The following is a 17,701-nucleotide window of genomic DNA, read 5'->3' as shown; positions in this document are numbered from 1 at the left end:
GCCTTTGAACTCGATGATGAATACACGTCAGATCACGACGTCATGCATTTTCTAGGGAGCAATACACGCTACCGACTAGTAGCAAACAATTCAGCCACTAGCAAAGACCAACTGCCATTGATTCGTTGTTTATTCGAATCTTGAGAGTAAAAGGAACAAGACAAGTTGCTGCGCATTAAATTATAATTGTATTTAGCTCAATTGTCCAAGGCACTTCATGATAGAGTTAAAAGAAAGCCTTATTTTCCTCGTTCATAACATTATTTGCTTCTTCCCTAAGTTGCCTATCGAGTCTGTAGCTGCTAGGCGTAGACTGAGAAGAAAGTCCGGACTGTAAATGAAGGATAAGGCCTCTGTCTTTAAAAGGCAATTGGGTGACTAGCCACCTTAACAACTTACTCAGTTCAAGGATGTCGTCATGTTTGATGCGATCTTCATTCATGAAACTCGCCAGCAATTTCGTATCGATATCATACTGACAGAGAAGTTGACATATGAAAGTTTTGAGCATTGCGAGTCCCCCCTGTGTGTTTATTGTTCAGGTCATCCAAGTGAAGGCCGCAAAAGAAATATAGGCAGCTGAAGTTAGAGGCTCTTCCAATGAGCGACTCGACAACAGATGTGCAAAACAGCAAGAGTCCAGAGACGTACAGAACGTCTCCACATCCTCCATGAATGAGAAGCTGAGACGACTCTGGTGCTACAAGCCATTCTTTGACCTGTCTCCGCTGAACAAGACTCTCGGCGCGGGCGAGTTCTTCAGAAGACACCCAAAGTTGTCTTTTACCATTAATATACTCAAGATCATTAGGGGACAGGTCTGGAATATCCAAGAGGTCGAGGACGTATTGACGCGTGACAGGAATATTATTCATTAAGGGAAGGAAAGGTGATGGTGATACAGGTCGTAATGCGATGATATTATCCAGTCGTTCATACGCGCGTCGCTCGGCTTCTATAACGTCTAGATTTAAGCAACTGTCTTCAAGGGGGAAAAAGCATTTAAGAGAATGGATAAAGTACCGTAAGAAATATTACTCAATAATTCAGGTAGGCCATTTTCGAGAAAATCACAGAACAAGTTTCGTGTTTGGTGAAACTCCTTCTTGAGTAGAACTTGGTTATATTGTAGCTGATTTTGGCCATATCTTATATGAGTTTGGCCTTGGAGCATATGCTGCTGAGAAGCCTTAATCGTATCAAAGGATTCTTTCCACTTTAGCGTTCCTATATGCGAATATAAGAAGTGCAACGTGTTAGCTAGAAACATCTAACCTACTATAATATGGTTGAATAGACTAATATGCCGGGTACTCACGTGCTAGTATCTCCTGCATCAGCTGGCGATCGTTATATGTTTTGGAGTTCGAGGCTTGGCGGATGAGATTTGCGCTAGCGGACTTCACACGCTCAAGATGATCCCTTACGTGACTTTGATATTCCTTCCCATTGAAGGTGGCAGCTAGGGTCCCTATCGAACTCATTAGACTATTCCAACTTAACGGAGACCATCTAAATACATACTCAAATGTTGGATAAAGAAGCCAATAACAGATTCCACGGCAGCTAATACGGCTACCACTAAATCTACCGATGCGTTCTGAATATTTTCGTCTCGTGGGAAAGTTTCGATGAAAAGTCTACTTAAGAGAACATGAGGTCAAGATCATCAAACACACTGAGGATTTCTTTTCGCGTTTCCGCCGCGAACTTAGCTGATTATAAACCCAGTTAGAAAATGAATAAAGAGGCTGTAAACTTCAGTATAACCTATAGATAGAGTATCCAGGTATGCATACCTCTAGTAAGACTTGAATAGCTCCAAGGACAGGGGTAATATAATCATTATCGGGGATCAATTTGATCACCCCTAAGGTGGGCTGGGTTACCCTTTCAGCAAACCCCCGATATATCTTCCTGGTGAAGCCCTTGATTCCTTTGTTTGATGTATATACTGCCCTAGCACGTTCAAGCTGGCCGTATACATCTTTCCAACCATTCTTGCCGCGAATGCTATACCCAGTCCTGATACGATTTTTTGGTTCTTCTGGGGATTCATTCCCGAGCTTCGCCATCGCCAGGGGAAAAATGGCATCCCGGAATTTCTTTGCTTCAGCAGGCTTTGCTAGAGGTCTTGACTGGAGTTCTTCGGCTACGTCGACTGGGTCCTCTAGTTTAGGGTTATTCGGGCCCTGCAACGCCTCGAGGTTCGGTGATGGATACTGTTCGAGCTGCGTGGTGGTGACCATGAATACACCAAGTTGGGAATCGTATCGTGATACCGGTATCGCAAAACCCGGATGAAACTCATCTAACCGATTTTTTATGAAATCTACTGCTAGATATTGTGTTTGAAGGTTTGGTATGGTCATTTTTTAGAGATGACGAGGCTGTGGGATATTGTAGATACTCCTTGATGAATTAGTATTTGAAGTTAGAATTGTCCACGTTCTATACGACAAATCGCAAAATTAACAGTTAGTACAATCAAACCAATCAGATAGGCCAGATAGGTCGGAAGAGGCTGCGAGCGCCTTGTCCAGTGATTATAAGATAGAGAACTGGAAATAGCCCTGCGAGGATTGCCTTTCAAGCTGAGATATCTAGCATTCCTCAATACGGTATCGCATATTAGCGGCTGAGTAGTAGTGGCCAGACGCGGGATACAACGCAGCCTCCTCTTTGTAAAACGTCTCACTACATACCTACTTGTGTACCTAAGTGGCCCACGACAATTAATTTGAGAGGTTTTATAAATTTGCTAAGCCTCTTCGATTAATTCATCCGGTATGTCCTATTCGGGTTGGACTTAGTCCTTCATAAGGCTGTGAATTCAGTACACTTTAAGTCGAGAAAGCTTATGTTTGCAGTCTCAACAAATATTACTATAACTCAGAATAGAATCGTATAGCCTAGAAGAGATGGAGAACAAAAGTCTAGCTCCTACATTAGCAGCAACAGCCAATGAATTGGTTGACGAGAACCAACAAAGGCCATTTCAAAGTGCGTCTACCAATGAAGAACACAACGACCCGCCTTCTACAGAAGCCTCTGCGTCTTTACCTAAGGATCTCAAATCCGAGCAAAGTTTACCAGACCCGAAGATAGATACTACGAGGTTAAACTTGGTTTCTGAAGTAAAGCGCTTAGAAAAAGAGTTACGACAGAAATTGAAGATGCTGGACTCAGTGGAACAATACTCTGGGTTGGATAGTGTCAACCAGCTGCCCGAAGTCAAGGATGAGAAAGGGCTTGGCAGTCAAACAGGCACAACATCAGAGAACCTCGATAAAACGATACGTAAACTTATCAAGCGTGCTCGTTTTGTCCAGAAATCCGGGGAGAAAGTAGAAGAGGAAAGTAATAGGGAAAAGCCGCCACCTCATAAGCGAAGTCTAAACTTTGGTATTGGTATGCACCAAGTGCGTGGGGATGTCAAATCAGGTCAGGATTTAGCTTAGCTATTCAATCACGATGCTAACACGCATCAAGGTTATGATAATGCATTGTCTCATAGGGACGTGGACATATAAGTGGACAATCTTCTTAAGGGCAGAGTTGTTCCAACACCAGCATCTCTCAGGCCAGTCTATTCCCGTGGGCTTGGCCCACCAAACCAATGGGACACGTCAGATAGCGAAGAACGGAGCACTGATACGTCCACAAAGTCTCAAGACCTCGGCTACTTCCAAGCGAGACTACGAGCGGATTTCGAGTGGGAGCTGGACCGTCTTGCGGCCCAGAGAGAGAGCGATATCAGAAGCATATGAAGAAGAGAGATGAGAAGAGGCGAGAAGCTGGAATTAATAAGAATACTACATATATGGATAAATATGCGTTATCGTAACTAAGCTTCTTCGAATGGGCAGGTTTTAGAGCGACACGTAATGTAGTACCCGAAGAGTCTTCCGTTATAGACATCCTTATCGGGGAACCAGAAGTTTCGGCCAATTCTAAGTCATTTCAGCGCATTTATTATAATATGCGACCACGGGCGAAGCCAACAGAACTATCAACTACAAAAGTCGGAAGCTTTACGGGCCAAGAGTCTCCCAGAGCGAATCAGAATACATTCAAAGCCACTTATGAAAATCCTTTCCCTTATTAGGGGGTCAGAAGTAGATAATGCCGATTTCCTGTCCTCTGTGATGCTACGACCTTTTAGGATGCTATGATATTATCAAGAGGAACTTCGTTGACGGCATGAGGAGTTAAAGTCCAAAATTACGACTAAAACTAATCCGGCACCACAAATTATGTCTACAGCTAAGGAGACCAAGGAAAACGACGACGTAAAGCGACAAGGTAAACCAGATTCAAGAGATCCAGAGACAGCAGCACAGAACACTGAAGGAAAGCCCGGGACGTTCGAGGATTCAAAAGGCTATAGTACTTCATAAATAGGACTACAGCACCTCGGGTGTCTCCTGGAATTCATTGATACTCGTATTTCGCAGAAATACACCTACCTCAAGAGCGTAAACTGTGACAAGGTGACATTTTCGGGCCCTAACGTAGATGAAAACCTTGGGTTGGGAGAGAAGAAAAGGAGAAGGCAAAAAAGGAAACCAAAGGAGGATGGCTGTTCCACTTGCTGTATCGGAGAACATGTGATAGATGATACATAATACGTGGAAAATGATCGTCATCTCAACTTTGTCCGGGACACACTGGCCTTGAGGGAAGAGAACCCACAAAAACTACCGTCGACTATCGTCTATCCAAGGTCCTTAGAAGATGTTAAGGCCGATGGCAATGGCTTCACTGACGACGAGTTATTGATTATGTCCTACTGTGTTTTCGGATTCGTTTTGTATGATCGCATATGGGGTGAATTTCTTCGGTTGCTTTAAGCTTCCTGCCGCACCAGGATATTACAATCCCCTTAATATATAGACTGACATTACTTTAGCCCAACTAGATCTGGCACATCTCACTGAGGTCACTGCCGCAGGCAATGACCACGCAACTAGTGACAATGCGAACGAAGATGATGAAAGCGCGTTTAACCGACCCGTGCTTCACCAAAAGATCAAAGACATGGTTCTTTCTTTGATTGCACAGCACTTCCGAAACGAGGAGTCTCAACAAAACGCAGATGAGCAACTTGACATCGTTCGCGGCAAAGGTGAGAGAATATTGGTACTATCTTGAAGATTCACTCTTTCGACCTTGATATCTGACTATGAATTTCATAGGAAAGGGCTTGATTATACTCCTCCATAGGAAGTCGAAAATGCATTATCAATTAATTTCTCTTTAGCCAATCGCTGGGGTTGTATTCTTCTCCTTGACGAGGCTGATATTTTTCTTGCATCGAGAATAAGAGATGATTTCACGAGGAACGGGCTGGTTGCCGGTAAGTGGACGTCCTAACACAAGTTTATTAGGCCCTTAACTTACAAGATACCTGCTGACACTTATTATGCGTCTTGAATTTTTCTACGTGTACTAGAGTATTATGCCGGAATCTTGTTCCTAACTACGAACCGAATTGGCGATTTCGACGAAGCATTTATTTCTTGGATTCACATGAGTCTTTATTATCCACCTCTGGATGAAATTGCCACCAACCGGATCTTCAAGCTTAACTTTGACTTGATTCGGGATAGGTACAAGGAGAATGGGCGACCTATTGATATTGATGACTCTGGCATCTACAGCTTTGTTACAAAGTTCTGGGTGGAAAATCAGCAGGCTCGGTGGAATGGACGACAAATTCGAAATGCCTGCCAGACGGCCTTAGCCCTATTATCTGAATTTGAGGCCTTACCAAAAGATAAGAGATTCGACCTCAAATTCAAATCACAGGCCAAGGTACACCTTAAACACTCAAATATTGAAACGGTCTCGGACGCCTACCTTGAGTTCGTCAAGTATCTTAAGGCTATCCATGGCACTGATCAAGAAACTCACGCTAAGGAGTTGGGTATTCGGGCTATCGAGCAAGTATTTGACTCTATGATGAATGAGAGGGTTTCAAGAGGAGGCAATTCAGCCCCTCAAGAAAGACTACAGAACCAGAATCCCAGACAGGCCACCCCCAACCACGCAGACATATTCATTTTTGAGCACCATAGCGGAGCCCCCTACAATCCGCCTGGGCCTGCATATAGGAATCCAAGCCCTTCATCAGGAACGGGGTATTCAAGCCATGGATACCAGTCAGACAACCCCTTCCTTCAAGCACCACATGCATCTTCTGGATATGGAGCCACTCAGCAATATCCCAGACATACGCAGTCAGTGTCGCCAGAAGGGTCATCCGCCCACCCGCCTGAACTTCCTCGACCGCAATACTATCCTCAAGGCCAATGGTCTGGCATATCTAGCGATCCTCGCTTCGCCCAGTCGATACCCGGACAGGGAACCGTACCACCATATCAGGGCTGGCGTTCGGAAGCATATCCAGTCGCCGGACAAGCGATAGCAGAAACCACAGGCCTAAACCTAACATCGATACCGATCTCCCACAGCGCTGAGGACCCCAATATTCAACATGGTGCTCCAAACAACCTCCAGTAAGTACGGAGACAGTGCCCTAGAGGCCATAAAGTGGAATATATAATATACGCGACTCTATATAGTGACGGGTGCAGGTGGCTTGAATCGAGAAGATAGTAAAGGGGTGGATATAGGATGGCTTCAACGGCTCTACGATTTCATGAGATGACCTTAACGAGCTCACATTAGTCATGCTTCTCTTCTCTTCAAACTTCTCCATGATTAGGCCACGATGATATTACTTTCATTTACTAGGAATTTAAATATACAATAAAGAGATACCTTATGATCACAGGCTAGTCACTATTAATCGTAGACTTCTCTGATGAACTAAGTCAACGCAAATTGGGTGATTGTATAAATACCTAAGGTATCCACAAGCCCTTTATCGTGTCTCAGTGGCTAACAAGCAGTCCACATCAGTTTCTTAATTCGCTATATGCATTCTAGGACAGCAGCATTAACTTTTGCCAGGTATCTCTCGCTAGGTTAGGGAAGAGCTGTTGATAATATTAAGTACCGAACTTAGTTAAATACATAATAGCCAAACCACCACTTTTCGAGTCCTCAACTATATAGTGACTAAATTGTCTCGACCAGCTCTATACTAGAAAAGGGGTTAATAAGAATCCAACTTGAACAGCATATCTAACAAGTTGTCATAGCTCTAGTTAACATAGTGAATACTATCATCATAGCATGGGATTTACCTTTCAGCCCACCCATCATCCCATAATACTTCTCCATTCGCAGCGAATTAACGTATCAAGGGGCCTTAAAAATACAGTATCCAAATATCAATTATGGCCTTACTTAGTAATGACGAGCAAGCTAGCAATCGCCTATTATTAGACACCAAAACTCCTCGCTGAAATAACAATGTCCCCTCTTCCTACCTAGAGGGAAATATATCCAATAAAGTTCGAGCTTTGTCCTTTTGGTTCTTTATGCCCAATGCAAGAGCCAGTATCAACATGCTCCTCTAACCGATGCAAAATCTAGTAATATACAAATATAATATGCGTACCTATGCAGCAGGGGTAAATTAAAAATTAAAAAAAGAAAAAAATCATTAGTCGTTATTAATCTTCATACCTTGGCTCAATAGCAATCTCCCAGAGCCTCATAAATCAGATGAAATCACAATAATCTCGATATCTCAAATTCGCTCGCTCATATAAGGGGGTATCCAACACATTATTTTCCATATAAGATAAGGGCGGAGGCCCAAGCCTGGGGTAAAATTGTCTATAGAGTGCCGTCGGCAGGGCGTCGATCTCGAGGTTGTATCTGAGTGGCCGGTGCAGCTTGCTCTGCCTGGTCAAATATTCGAGTCGGTTCGGACGCCGAAGTCTCTCTATCATTAAGTTGGCTCTCTGTCATCCTCATAATCACGTCCTTCCGAGCAACAGAAGGCCAGTCCGTGTTATTCGAGATTGCTGCATCTTCAGCCTCCGCGAGCCACTTGCGCCATTGTGGTGTGTCAGGGGCCGCGCCACTCCTATTAACCCAAGCTGTACGCTTGGTTTCGCGGATCGCATACCATAGAGTACGCGTGTAGCTTTTAACCCCTTCCCGCGGGTCATTAGATGTTTGCGTATGGGCATTTCGTGAGATTGTAGGAGTTATATCTCTAATGTCATAGCGGCTTAAGTCCCAGAAGAAGCGCTTTGGGATCAACCCCATAGTCCAGTATAGTCCATTCAATACGATATAACTAACACCGATGAAAACCTGAGAATACCACTTGCAGTTGCCCAAGAGGATGACAGCCACCATCAACAAGCAGGTTCCAAGCCCCATAAGCACTCTATATGCGCGTCCGCTAACGTGGTATTCGCACTCTTCAGTGCCCGAATAAAGCTCGCGCGCAACTTCTTCGGTGCACTTGATAAGGAGGAATGCACCCTCACGCGTACGGATTATCACGTCTCCAGCAGGGACAGTATTGGTGTGACTGCGATTCATTAGGATGGGCCTCCACCACGAAGCCCAGCCAACAATGGAGCTTGCAAAGGAAATGAGGGCGACGGCAAGAATTGCTGTCCCATCCTCGAGTACTGCTGCGAGGGCAATGATACCGCATGTCAATAAAAGAGAAAAGAACGAGAGGACATGCACAGGGGAATATAGGGTGGCAGGGATTGCCGGTCGTTTTTTATTGTTGGCAAGCGTTGGATTGGCTACAAAGTCCTGAATGTTTTCTCTCATTGTTGCCCGCCTGTGTACGCCTGGTGTTGGGCCGGCCTCAACATCATTGCTGTATCCTGTGCCTATCGGCTCGTTTGGTATACGTGTATTGCGGTCTTCAGGAGGAGGACTACGCGGTAGAGTACGGAGTTCGTGTGATGGATTGGTAGTCCTTCCATTTGAACGTATGCTTTGAAGGAAGCTCGTTCTGTTATTGAGTGGGATAGGGACCTCAATGCCACCGACGTTATTGCGGTCGGTATGGGTGATTTGTAGGACTCGGAAAGCAAACGGTTGCAGCTCGTCAAGGGGATGAATGATATTAGCAAAGAATCCCACCGTATCGAGAACAACACCGCTGTAGACGCCGGTCATTTTTGCCGTGGCCTCGGGCAAGCGACCAGGCCGAGAAGGCTTTAGGAAAGCCTGCGGGGCAGGGATAATGCGCGGGAGGAGGCAGAAGATACTAGCAGTAATAGTCTGGCAATGTTCTGCTATGGACGACTCGCCGATGACGGCAAGTAGGGTTACAACATCAAGGCGCCAACCTCCAGGCCCCTCGGCACCCTGGACATCGGAAGAAAACCAGTTGGCTGCCGCAGACCTGATAACACCATCTCCGTCGTCGGCCATCATTATACTTTTGACGGGCGTTTAGTGAGTTTCAGTCGGCTGGCAGGCGGGTAGATTCGAACTGTAAGCGTGGGTAGATTTGCGGGTTTGCGGGTTTGAACTACCAAAGGTTGGATCGTTGGAGTTAATTGAGTTGAAACGACGCGTCTGATGGAAATAGAAAGTGTACCTAGGTAGGTATGCTGCTAAAAAACGACTACATTTGTATAACAATTATGATATATATAAATATACAGAACAAGGCGGCAAGACACCGACCTTTAAAAATAGTAACTATGGTACAATGGGATGGAAAAGAGAAAAAGCTGTTTGAGGCTGAAAATAAAATAATCGTTCATGGTCTCCCAAGTTTCGAAAGATATTGGAGTTGGGGTGATCCTTGCCTGCTTGGGATAACCTGCTCCTTTGATTGGCTGACCTCGTGAGCCCCACTCCAGCTTTCTTTGGTTCTGGACTAACGTGCGCTAAGTTCCAGGGTCTTCGGCGTAACATTTAACGCTACGGCCCGCCTACTGTCCAATGCGCTGGCACGCATCGGATAGTGGAAGTTTAACGGTGCCAAGACTCTCCAGTAGCTCTTACAACTTCACTTGACCGGTCAGAGCCTCCTTTGTTTGAGACGCATCTCTATATATTATTCATATATATTATTCATCGCCTCGATGTTGTGTTTCCCGTGGAGGCAACCTCTGCGGCCACCTGCAGCACGCGCATAACTACTGGATAATATTATAGGATAAGCATTTCATAGAGGCAATAGGCAATAGGCAATAGGCAATAGGCAGTAGGCAGTAGGCAGAAAGCAGGCAGTTTGCGATAATTAAATCGGTGAACGTTCATGCGGCTGATAATCCCGAGATCGCCTATTACTTAGTTATTTAGTAGCTCGTAAATTCATAGTAGAAAAAGAAGAAAATCCATAAAGACCTAATACGAAACCTAATACGAACTCCCTTAACTTAGTAAGAGAAAAGCCTAGGTAGTGCTCATGTTCTTGATTCCAGGCGTAACAAGATGAACGCCACCAAACACCTTGTCATATCGGGTATCAAAATCGTGAATATCTGCCCCATCGCCTAAACCCCGCCCCAAACACGCCCAATCTATAAAGCGGTTATCACACTTCTAAATTAAGCTTAGCCTCCCGCCTTTTCCGACCCTCCTCGATCCGATCTAATCTATCGAGCCTCACTAGACGACTAGTAGACTGTTTCCCAAGAATCTGAGGAATAAATTCTTCTTTCCATCGCCTCTCCCATTCTACCAAGACCCGCTCACGTTCAACTTGGTTCATGCAAGCATGGTCTATGCTCCATCTCGCAAGTTGACGCCAGCCAAACAAATTCATACTGCGATTGCCAACCATGACTTCATAAAAATCATGTGATAATGTAGACCTGAAGTAATAATGTAAGACTAAGTGTTCTAAATTGCGGGATAGTAGAGACTCACCTAAAAAGGGTACCATTGTCGCTGTTTAATGTGCAATGAACTTCATGCTTGAGTAGCTCGTAAATCCGGTGCTCGTCCATACGCTCCACTAATCCGAGAACCATGTTCGAGATAGGACATGCCTCTACACAGACATCATTGTCCTTCATTTGCTTCATAATATCTGGCTTTTGTGGCAATGCATAACCATGTCCAATTCGTCTGGCATTGAGATCGAGCGCGCATTCGAGGTTGCCTTCGATGTCGTCAGGGGTCTCACCGCAGTGGAATAGAAATGGAATCTCAACCTGCTCTTTCCGGCAGTCCTCCTGAAATTGCCTGAATTCTTCCTCGAAATATCGTAGTGGATATTTCTTATCGTAGGCCTCTTCTCCTACTAGATCGAAGCCGGCTATATATTGCGGCCATCTCTTCTTCATCTGTATACATTCATCTAATGCTTCCTTTACCATAGGTTTCGGGAAAGACCTAGGCGTGCAGTAGATAACCTTCATCCCGCCGAGGGATGGGGTATGGCCATTTCCGCATGGTATTCTGGTGTTGTCTGAGTATACTAACTTGCCATCCGAATCCAATTTCCTATTCTCTTTAATCTGCCCATACTCGTCCATATCTCCGATATCTTTCATAAAATTTTCATATTCTTCAATGATGATTTCCATCAAGCCGAAGTTATTGAAACCCTCTGACCCATCATCTCGTAAAACCTGGTTGCTTTTCATGAAATTTGGACGGATCTCGGCGTATTGAACATTATCCCTAATAAATTCTTCCAAGCATTTCCTCGTATATGCCCGGAACGCCTTTTCATAATTAAATAGACCCTTCATCATTCTTGTACGACCATTGAATTTCTCCCATGCTCTACGGATCTGTTAGCCAGTTCACAGCGATAACGTCGAGTGCACAATACCTTGCTGCTCTCTCGCGAACATCTTTGTATTCACTATTTTGGATATCTAAGTCGATATCCTTAGGCCACTTTGCATTTTCGGCTTGCTTTTGTCTTGCCTGTTCCTCCTCTTTTGTCTCGAGCTTGCTTGCCTGCTCTGAAGGCTTATCTCCCGGGTTGAATATTTCGTCGATTTGCTTCTTATGGAAGATGAGTTTACTAGTAAGCCAATCGTCACATTTTATATCCATATTCCACAGCTCAGACTCAGCCTGGCCAGCCTGCTCTTGATTTTGTGATATATAACTTTGCCTGGTTTCCCGTTCCTCGTCCCATACAGAACGGAAGTATCGGTAGCGCATAAGCTGGCGCGGCTCATAATCGTCGTGGAATAGATTTGGGCCTTTCAGATCCTTGGAAGATAGTTTCTGCTCTTCAAGCATGGGGCCGGCGTCTGGGTCATCAAGAATCGTCTTCGTACTCTGGAGCGTGAATACGATCTCACAATTGTCGAAATCAGATTTTGATCGTAATTTGTGAGTGGGACTCGAGATATACATATTGGGCATTTCTTTGGCTATACCCAAGAGGAATTCGGGGAGGAGAGTGGAATTAAAATGAAGATGAAGATGTGCGCCTTTAGGTAGAGAGCGTGCTGCCTTCAACAGCCGAGTTTTGTCGATGATGTGGACATTTCGAGAAAAATGGTCTTCAGCGAACTGTTTTCCATTGTATTTATACCAACGCTCATCGGCCTCTCTCCCCCTTAGTAGAGCTTTATTTGCCTCTATCTCGTCAGAGCAGGCAAGCTTCATCATATTATCCAGAAAATGTAGTTCGACCTGAGCCCCACCCCGGCCCCGGCGGGTTGACTGCACGAGATCCTCCGTCATTTTGACAATCGTCTTGCACAGCTGGAGGAGCCTAGAAGGTTTTTGTGTGGAGTTGTTCATAGGCATCTCATGTTGGTCGGCACTGCCGTCTTTATATAGACTGCGAAGATTACCTAGACACATAAGCGCATATAGTGAATGCTAGCTATTAAGGGTGAAGGAAAGTCGGGGATGGCTGAATTTGTCTAGTAGATATATGGACGCTACTGTAACTTTATGTAGGTAGTCACTCTCTCGGTGCAGCTGAGTGAGTGGAATGCATTAAAGTGTCGCGTGGAGATCTCAATTACATTCCCGAAGGCAGGACAAGAAGGGCTCTAATCTACATGTAGATAGGTAGATTACCTAAGATAATGTAGCGTGTGGCGCTAAATGTTACATTGGGTAGGAGGGTGCACTAGTAGATGTACCTAATGTACCTAACCCATGTACCTATAAGCTACGGCAGACAGGTAGGCTGACCTAGGTACCTAATATAGGTAGTAATGTAGGTAGGTTACTAAGGTACTTCTCCATGTTGCTCGTCATCTCATCCCTGAAACTCCGATGGTTAATTTCCTACAGCTTATAATTCACTACTTCTTATTATACCTAATCGTTACAGACTAATTCAGCTATAGCAAACACTTCCTCCTTTGCTTGCTTAAATATGTACCCATATAACCTGATGTTTGTAAGAGACAAATACTTCTATGAATTGTCACAAAATAATATGATCATCCCCGTACCACGTAAATAGATATCGTGCGTTTGTCTGGCCTATTAGCCCTTTATGTTTTACTCCGCCACAAATTCGATATAAATTACCAGCTGTGTTCTGTACGAGTCATACAGTTATCTAGCCAGTAGGATGGACTAAGTGGAAAATTACCTACGTTAGGCTATATCCACCGTATATTCACTATTGCTGCCTCACTTGACTATTGACTAATCTTACTTTAGAACAACAAACTCCCCTTAAATCGAACTTATCATTCCACTCAGGTTGTCCTGACGAGCACTATCGTAGTGATATGAACGACCGAGTAATGCCAACGTTATTCTAAAGGCGACTATCCTTAGTATCGTCGATACAATGAAGATTCAATGAAGTATCTCGATTCTCGACAACAGTATTATTGCTCAGTGACCTTCAATATGACAAGATACCACCACAACTAAGGGCCGCCAACGACCAAAATGACCTATTAGTCTCATGATATCTTTGATCTATTCTTTCCGAATATTGTCAAAACTTGGATCATTTAGTCGCAGAAGACTGCGCCACATACCACCCATTGTTGTTAAATGTCTAGACTATCAAGCATCATGCTATCATTTATCTCTATTTCCTACTCTCGCCGCTACCATGCATTTGCTATACCACGTCTATGCCTCCTTTCTCCTAGGACTTAAGGGCGCTAAAGGAAACATGATCAGTCTAGTGAGCCTAACGAAGCTACTCGAAGGATCTGCATTTGACAACGTATAGGATTAAGATGGCTATCTTCAAACCTAAGCGATCACTTCAACGGTAGCAAACCTGGTTTCTGGCTGTTCGATGTCGTGTTTGCTGAGCTAGATGGATAGGCGTACCACAAATTCCAGCGTATACCCCTATCTTATACGGCTGACCCCAGAAGATCTTCCACGATATTCTGGTTATGCTAATTCAAGAGATTATTATTGGCATTTCTATACAGCAGTAGCCTTCGACCCGCTCAACAAACGAGATCAGTCGGCCGAGCGCTTTTGACTCGATTATCCGCCTGTCCAGCCACAGTCACACAGAGCACATCGCATGTGGTAGATCAAGAGAAGCCATAATTCAGTCACGATATGAGTACCTTATCAGATGATAGCGGACTATAGCTATTAGGAGCTCTACAATTTTCTACAAGAATCCTGCCATCTTATCTCACCAAAAGGGGTTAAGGCGTCATCCGTTTAAATCCGAGCTTACATACATCCTAAAGGACTAATCCAACTGCACGAGATTAAAGCATTTAACCATACACACAGCCGCGGGCTCATAACTAGAAAACCAAACGTTGTAGGCATGTCAGCCTTGGTCGAAAATTATAAACCTACAAACAACCGTATAGAAAACATGGAACCCAAGAAAATCCCCTTAACCTGGATTCCACTTCCTAGGAACCCTTGTCTGTCACAACTCAACAACATACAAAGATCCAGCGATCTGCCTTTCCCTACGCTACAGTAATCATTTCATACAGGCCTCGGAGAAAAGTATAGTATCGTGCGGCCTCACCGCTCATATGGAACCGCTCGTGAAAATTGGTATTGTTTATTTATGTATAACTATCGCTTCAAGAGGCGGTGCTATTCTACCGGCCCCACATTTACGGCGTTAGGTAGTTTGATACCTCCAGTTGCTTGAACGAAAGCGAGTCGACTTTTAGGCAACACTGGTAATTTGAGCAATCAGCCTCGGGGTAGAACTAAATTATTCTACATCGGAAGTTAATTCTAAGCTATGCCCAAAATGACAACATGACGAGATGACGAGATGACGAGATCCCGCTGCAGAAATCGTCTGAATGGATTTGTTAGAACCCTGGAACGACAGAGCTGGAATCTCAGTTAGTCCACTCCTACCCTATTTTCCTTCCAGGGGTACCCAATGAACTCTTGACATGTCACCTAGAACAATGTAAAAGGACCAGGAGCAAGGTAGATTTTATTCTTAGGACGACATATGCTTTAATTTTGAAATTCTGAGAGAATTCTGTTAAACCTGTCAAGAAGCAGGGGATGATGGAACTATACAAGAGGCAAAGCAGTTTACCAGAGGGTATTAAATAACATGCTATCTATAGTAGCTACCTAGACAATAGCCAATCCTATTTATTAGGCTCCTTTCCACTTTATAGGTCGACCTGAAACCAATGTCCAATGTATTCGCCTTTTTACAATAGACAGGCTCTTCGGAAGAGCTGTTGCACAAAAAAAAATACGAGTATTCTTTAGGGAGGTATGCTTGATAAACACAAGTAAGCCTACCCTCGAGAGCACGGATGCTGTGCCTAGTGTGAATCAATCGAAATGAACACGTTTCGTCGCCTTTTTAGGGTCGTGATTAAGCTTGTTGGCAGTAGCTTTGTAGATGGTATCCTTCTTAGAGGTCCGAGGGGTTTTCGCTTGGTCCATAACTTGCTTCCCCTTGTTCGTAATCTTGGGAGATCTATTGATCAGCTCGGTATTAATCCGTGTATTCTAATCATCGAACTTAATGCTTCGGCTTTTGTTGATATCTAGAGGACCACCCTTGTAACTTCCCCGCTTCTTCTTATTCTTTTCCTTGGTGAAGCCCTTGCCCTTGGTCACGATAAGGTCCTGGTGGGCCTTGTCGCCATAGTCATGCGAAACATAAGCATTGGACGACAATCTTGGGTCAATGGCAACGTCCTTCCGAATCCGGGAAAAAGGTTGGTTCTGCGTCTTGGCTCCGTTCTTACCCCGGTTGTTCAGTTTTGATGCGACAGGGTCAGGCGGAAGCGGAGGGAAAGATGCAGATGAAAACTCAGGTGAGGCTTTGTCCAGAGTCACGGAGGTATCTGACCCAGCGCCGTTCGGAACCGCTCCTTTGCTAGGTCGCTGCGGCTTTTCATCCTCTGACTCCGAGTCGGAATCACTGGAAGAAGAATCAGATTCAGGTAGTGGCACTGCTGCTGCGGCTTTCAGATCCACTTTCGGTTCTTCATCAGATTCAGAGTCCGATGAGTCAGACTCCGATTCAGAACTGGAGGACTCATCGTCGACTTGGGGCTGCTTGACTTTCTTGGCATCATCTTCATCTTCGTCGTCGGAGCTCTCGTTGTCAGAAGATTCAGAAGAGGATGATGATGAACTATCATCAGAGCTCGCCTTAGTTTTGGCCTTCTTGGTCTGTGGGCGTTCATCCTCCGAGCTCGAGTCCGACATGTCGGAATCGGCGTCAGAGGAGCTCGAGCTTTCGGAAACTGCCTTTCGTTTCAACGGGTTTTTGCCATTTGTAGCTGTACCGGCAGCTGATTTCTTCGATTTTTCCTTCTCGTCATCGCTCTCACTTTCGCCGTCGCCGTCGCCATCGCTATCGCCGTCGCTATCGCCGTCGCTATCGCTATCGCTATCGTCGGAGCTGGAACTCTCAGAAGAGCTGGATTCATCATCAACAGGCGCATCGGCCATAGCAATATCCTTAGAATCATCGCTATCGCTGTCGCTATCACCAGAGCTTTCCGAGCTCGAGTCGTCACTGCTATCGCTTTCGCTGCTGCTGCTGCTGACCTTGGTGATCTTCCGCATGGGATCTTCCTTAGGGATAATGGGTGTATTTGCCTGACTTGAGAATGTCTCCCACGTCTGGAATACGCTGACTAGGGAATGATGTGCCTTGTTCTTCTGTTTGCTAGCACTCTGTCCCTTCCAACCTTTCTTTGCTCTATGCTTCTGAAACTCACGATGAGCATTATCGAATCCTTGATCGGACAAGAACGACTCGACTAAGTCCATAAGTTGGTTGGGAGGAGCTTGGTCCTGGCTGGTGGATGCTGCTGCTGCTGTAGGCGCGACTGCCGCCTTAGCCGCCTTAGCAGCCTTTTGATTCTTCTTTGCCATTGCTGGTGCCGTACTGTTTAATAGTACGGATGCAGAAGAGTTATTAGAATTGTTGCTGAACAACCAATTTGGGGGGCCTTGAGAGGATGTAGAAAGAGGTTGAGTGCGCGGGTTGCCGGACATAACCTTAGATTAACATAAACAGGCAAGTCGCCAGTGGTAGAACCTTCCTGCCAAAAAGAAGGCAGGTTGCTCTTCCTGATTTTCCTAATTGACCTCAAGGTGGGAAGAATTACGACTAGAGCTTCTGGTTGCTGTTGCTGAAGAAAAATTTTGTGGAACACGACGAAGGCCCACCTTTCTGCCATTGACTTTTTGCTCACCGCGAGGCACGTACTATTTATCGATAAGATAATGCATGCCGTCTCCACTTTTCCTTTAGCAAGAACATTTAGTATTACAAACCGGATGCCGTCAAGCAAAGATTATACATGTATGTAGGTACCTACCTAGGTATGTAGTTAGGGTTAAGAAATAGATACTTCTCGTCATGTCAGTTACCTAAGGTAAAATGTACCTGATTAATATAAAAACTTCT

General features: G+C 44.8%; 6 protein-coding genes across 6 annotated transcripts; 2 read left to right on the top strand and 4 right to left on the bottom strand.

Annotated features, from left to right (window-relative positions):
• Positions 1 to 168: 168 nt before the first annotated feature.
• Positions 169 to 2,372, bottom strand: F4813DRAFT_396912 (uncharacterized protein; the record flags this gene model as incomplete). Its single annotated transcript, XM_049247878.1, has 5 exons — positions 169 to 955; positions 1,024 to 1,227; positions 1,319 to 1,471; positions 1,525 to 1,600; positions 1,800 to 2,372. The coding sequence occupies 5 exons, from the start codon at positions 2,370 to 2,372 to the stop codon at positions 471 to 473; spliced, it is 1,491 nt and encodes a 496-aa protein (XP_049104203.1). The 3' UTR covers positions 169 to 470.
• Positions 2,373 to 2,660: 288 nt separating this feature from the next.
• Positions 2,661 to 3,783, top strand: F4813DRAFT_396910 (uncharacterized protein; the record flags this gene model as incomplete). The annotated part of the gene is made up of 2 exons (XM_049247877.1): positions 2,661 to 3,411; positions 3,518 to 3,783. Exons 1-2 carry the CDS (start codon positions 2,922 to 2,924, stop codon positions 3,781 to 3,783), a joined length of 756 nt encoding a protein of 251 aa, XP_049104202.1. The 5' UTR covers positions 2,661 to 2,921.
• Positions 3,784 to 4,256: 473 nt separating this feature from the next.
• F4813DRAFT_384948 (uncharacterized protein) lies at positions 4,257 to 6,525 on the top strand (the record flags this gene model as incomplete). Its single annotated transcript, XM_049246177.1, has 4 exons — positions 4,257 to 4,389; positions 4,913 to 5,128; positions 5,264 to 5,359; positions 5,456 to 6,525. 4 exons carry the CDS (start codon positions 4,257 to 4,259, stop codon positions 6,523 to 6,525), a joined length of 1,515 nt encoding a protein of 504 aa, XP_049104201.1.
• Positions 6,526 to 7,070: 545 nt separating this feature from the next.
• F4813DRAFT_343927 (uncharacterized protein) lies at positions 7,071 to 9,635 on the bottom strand. The gene has a single exon (XM_049241590.1). The coding sequence runs from the start codon at positions 9,328 to 9,330 to the stop codon at positions 7,753 to 7,755; it is 1,578 nt and encodes a 525-aa protein (XP_049104200.1). The 5' UTR covers positions 9,331 to 9,635; the 3' UTR covers positions 7,071 to 7,752.
• An 809-nt stretch (positions 9,636 to 10,444) lies between these two features.
• F4813DRAFT_384946 (Metallo-dependent hydrolase) lies at positions 10,445 to 12,564 on the bottom strand (the record flags this gene model as incomplete). Its single annotated transcript, XM_049246176.1, has 3 exons — positions 10,445 to 10,724; positions 10,780 to 11,643; positions 11,693 to 12,564. The coding sequence occupies 3 exons, from the start codon at positions 12,562 to 12,564 to the stop codon at positions 10,445 to 10,447; spliced, it is 2,016 nt and encodes a 671-aa protein (XP_049104199.1).
• Positions 12,565 to 15,094: 2,530 nt separating this feature from the next.
• Positions 15,095 to 17,533, bottom strand: F4813DRAFT_343924 (SRP40, C-terminal domain-containing protein). The gene has a single exon (XM_049241589.1). The coding sequence runs from the start codon at positions 17,284 to 17,286 to the stop codon at positions 15,781 to 15,783; it is 1,506 nt and encodes a 501-aa protein (XP_049104198.1). The 5' UTR covers positions 17,287 to 17,533; the 3' UTR covers positions 15,095 to 15,780.
• Positions 17,534 to 17,701: the final 168 nt, after the last annotated feature.

Source organism: Daldinia decipiens, assembly GCF_022478715.1.
Source record: "Daldinia decipiens strain CBS 113046 unplaced genomic scaffold F4813scaffold_2, whole genome shotgun sequence".
NCBI lineage: Eukaryota > Fungi > Ascomycota > Sordariomycetes > Xylariales > Hypoxylaceae > Daldinia > Daldinia decipiens.
This window is presented reverse-complemented; position numbering and strand designations above follow the sequence as displayed.

Bases quoted from the DNA above. Each gene is read 5' to 3' on its own strand.
- F4813DRAFT_343927 (XM_049241590.1), bottom strand. From the start codon at position 9,330: ATGATGGCCGACGACGGAGATGGTGTTATCAGGTCTGCGGCAGCCAAC.
- F4813DRAFT_343924 (XM_049241589.1), bottom strand. From the start codon at position 17,286: ATGTCCGGCAACCCGCGCACTCAACCTCTTTCTACATCCTCTCAAGGC.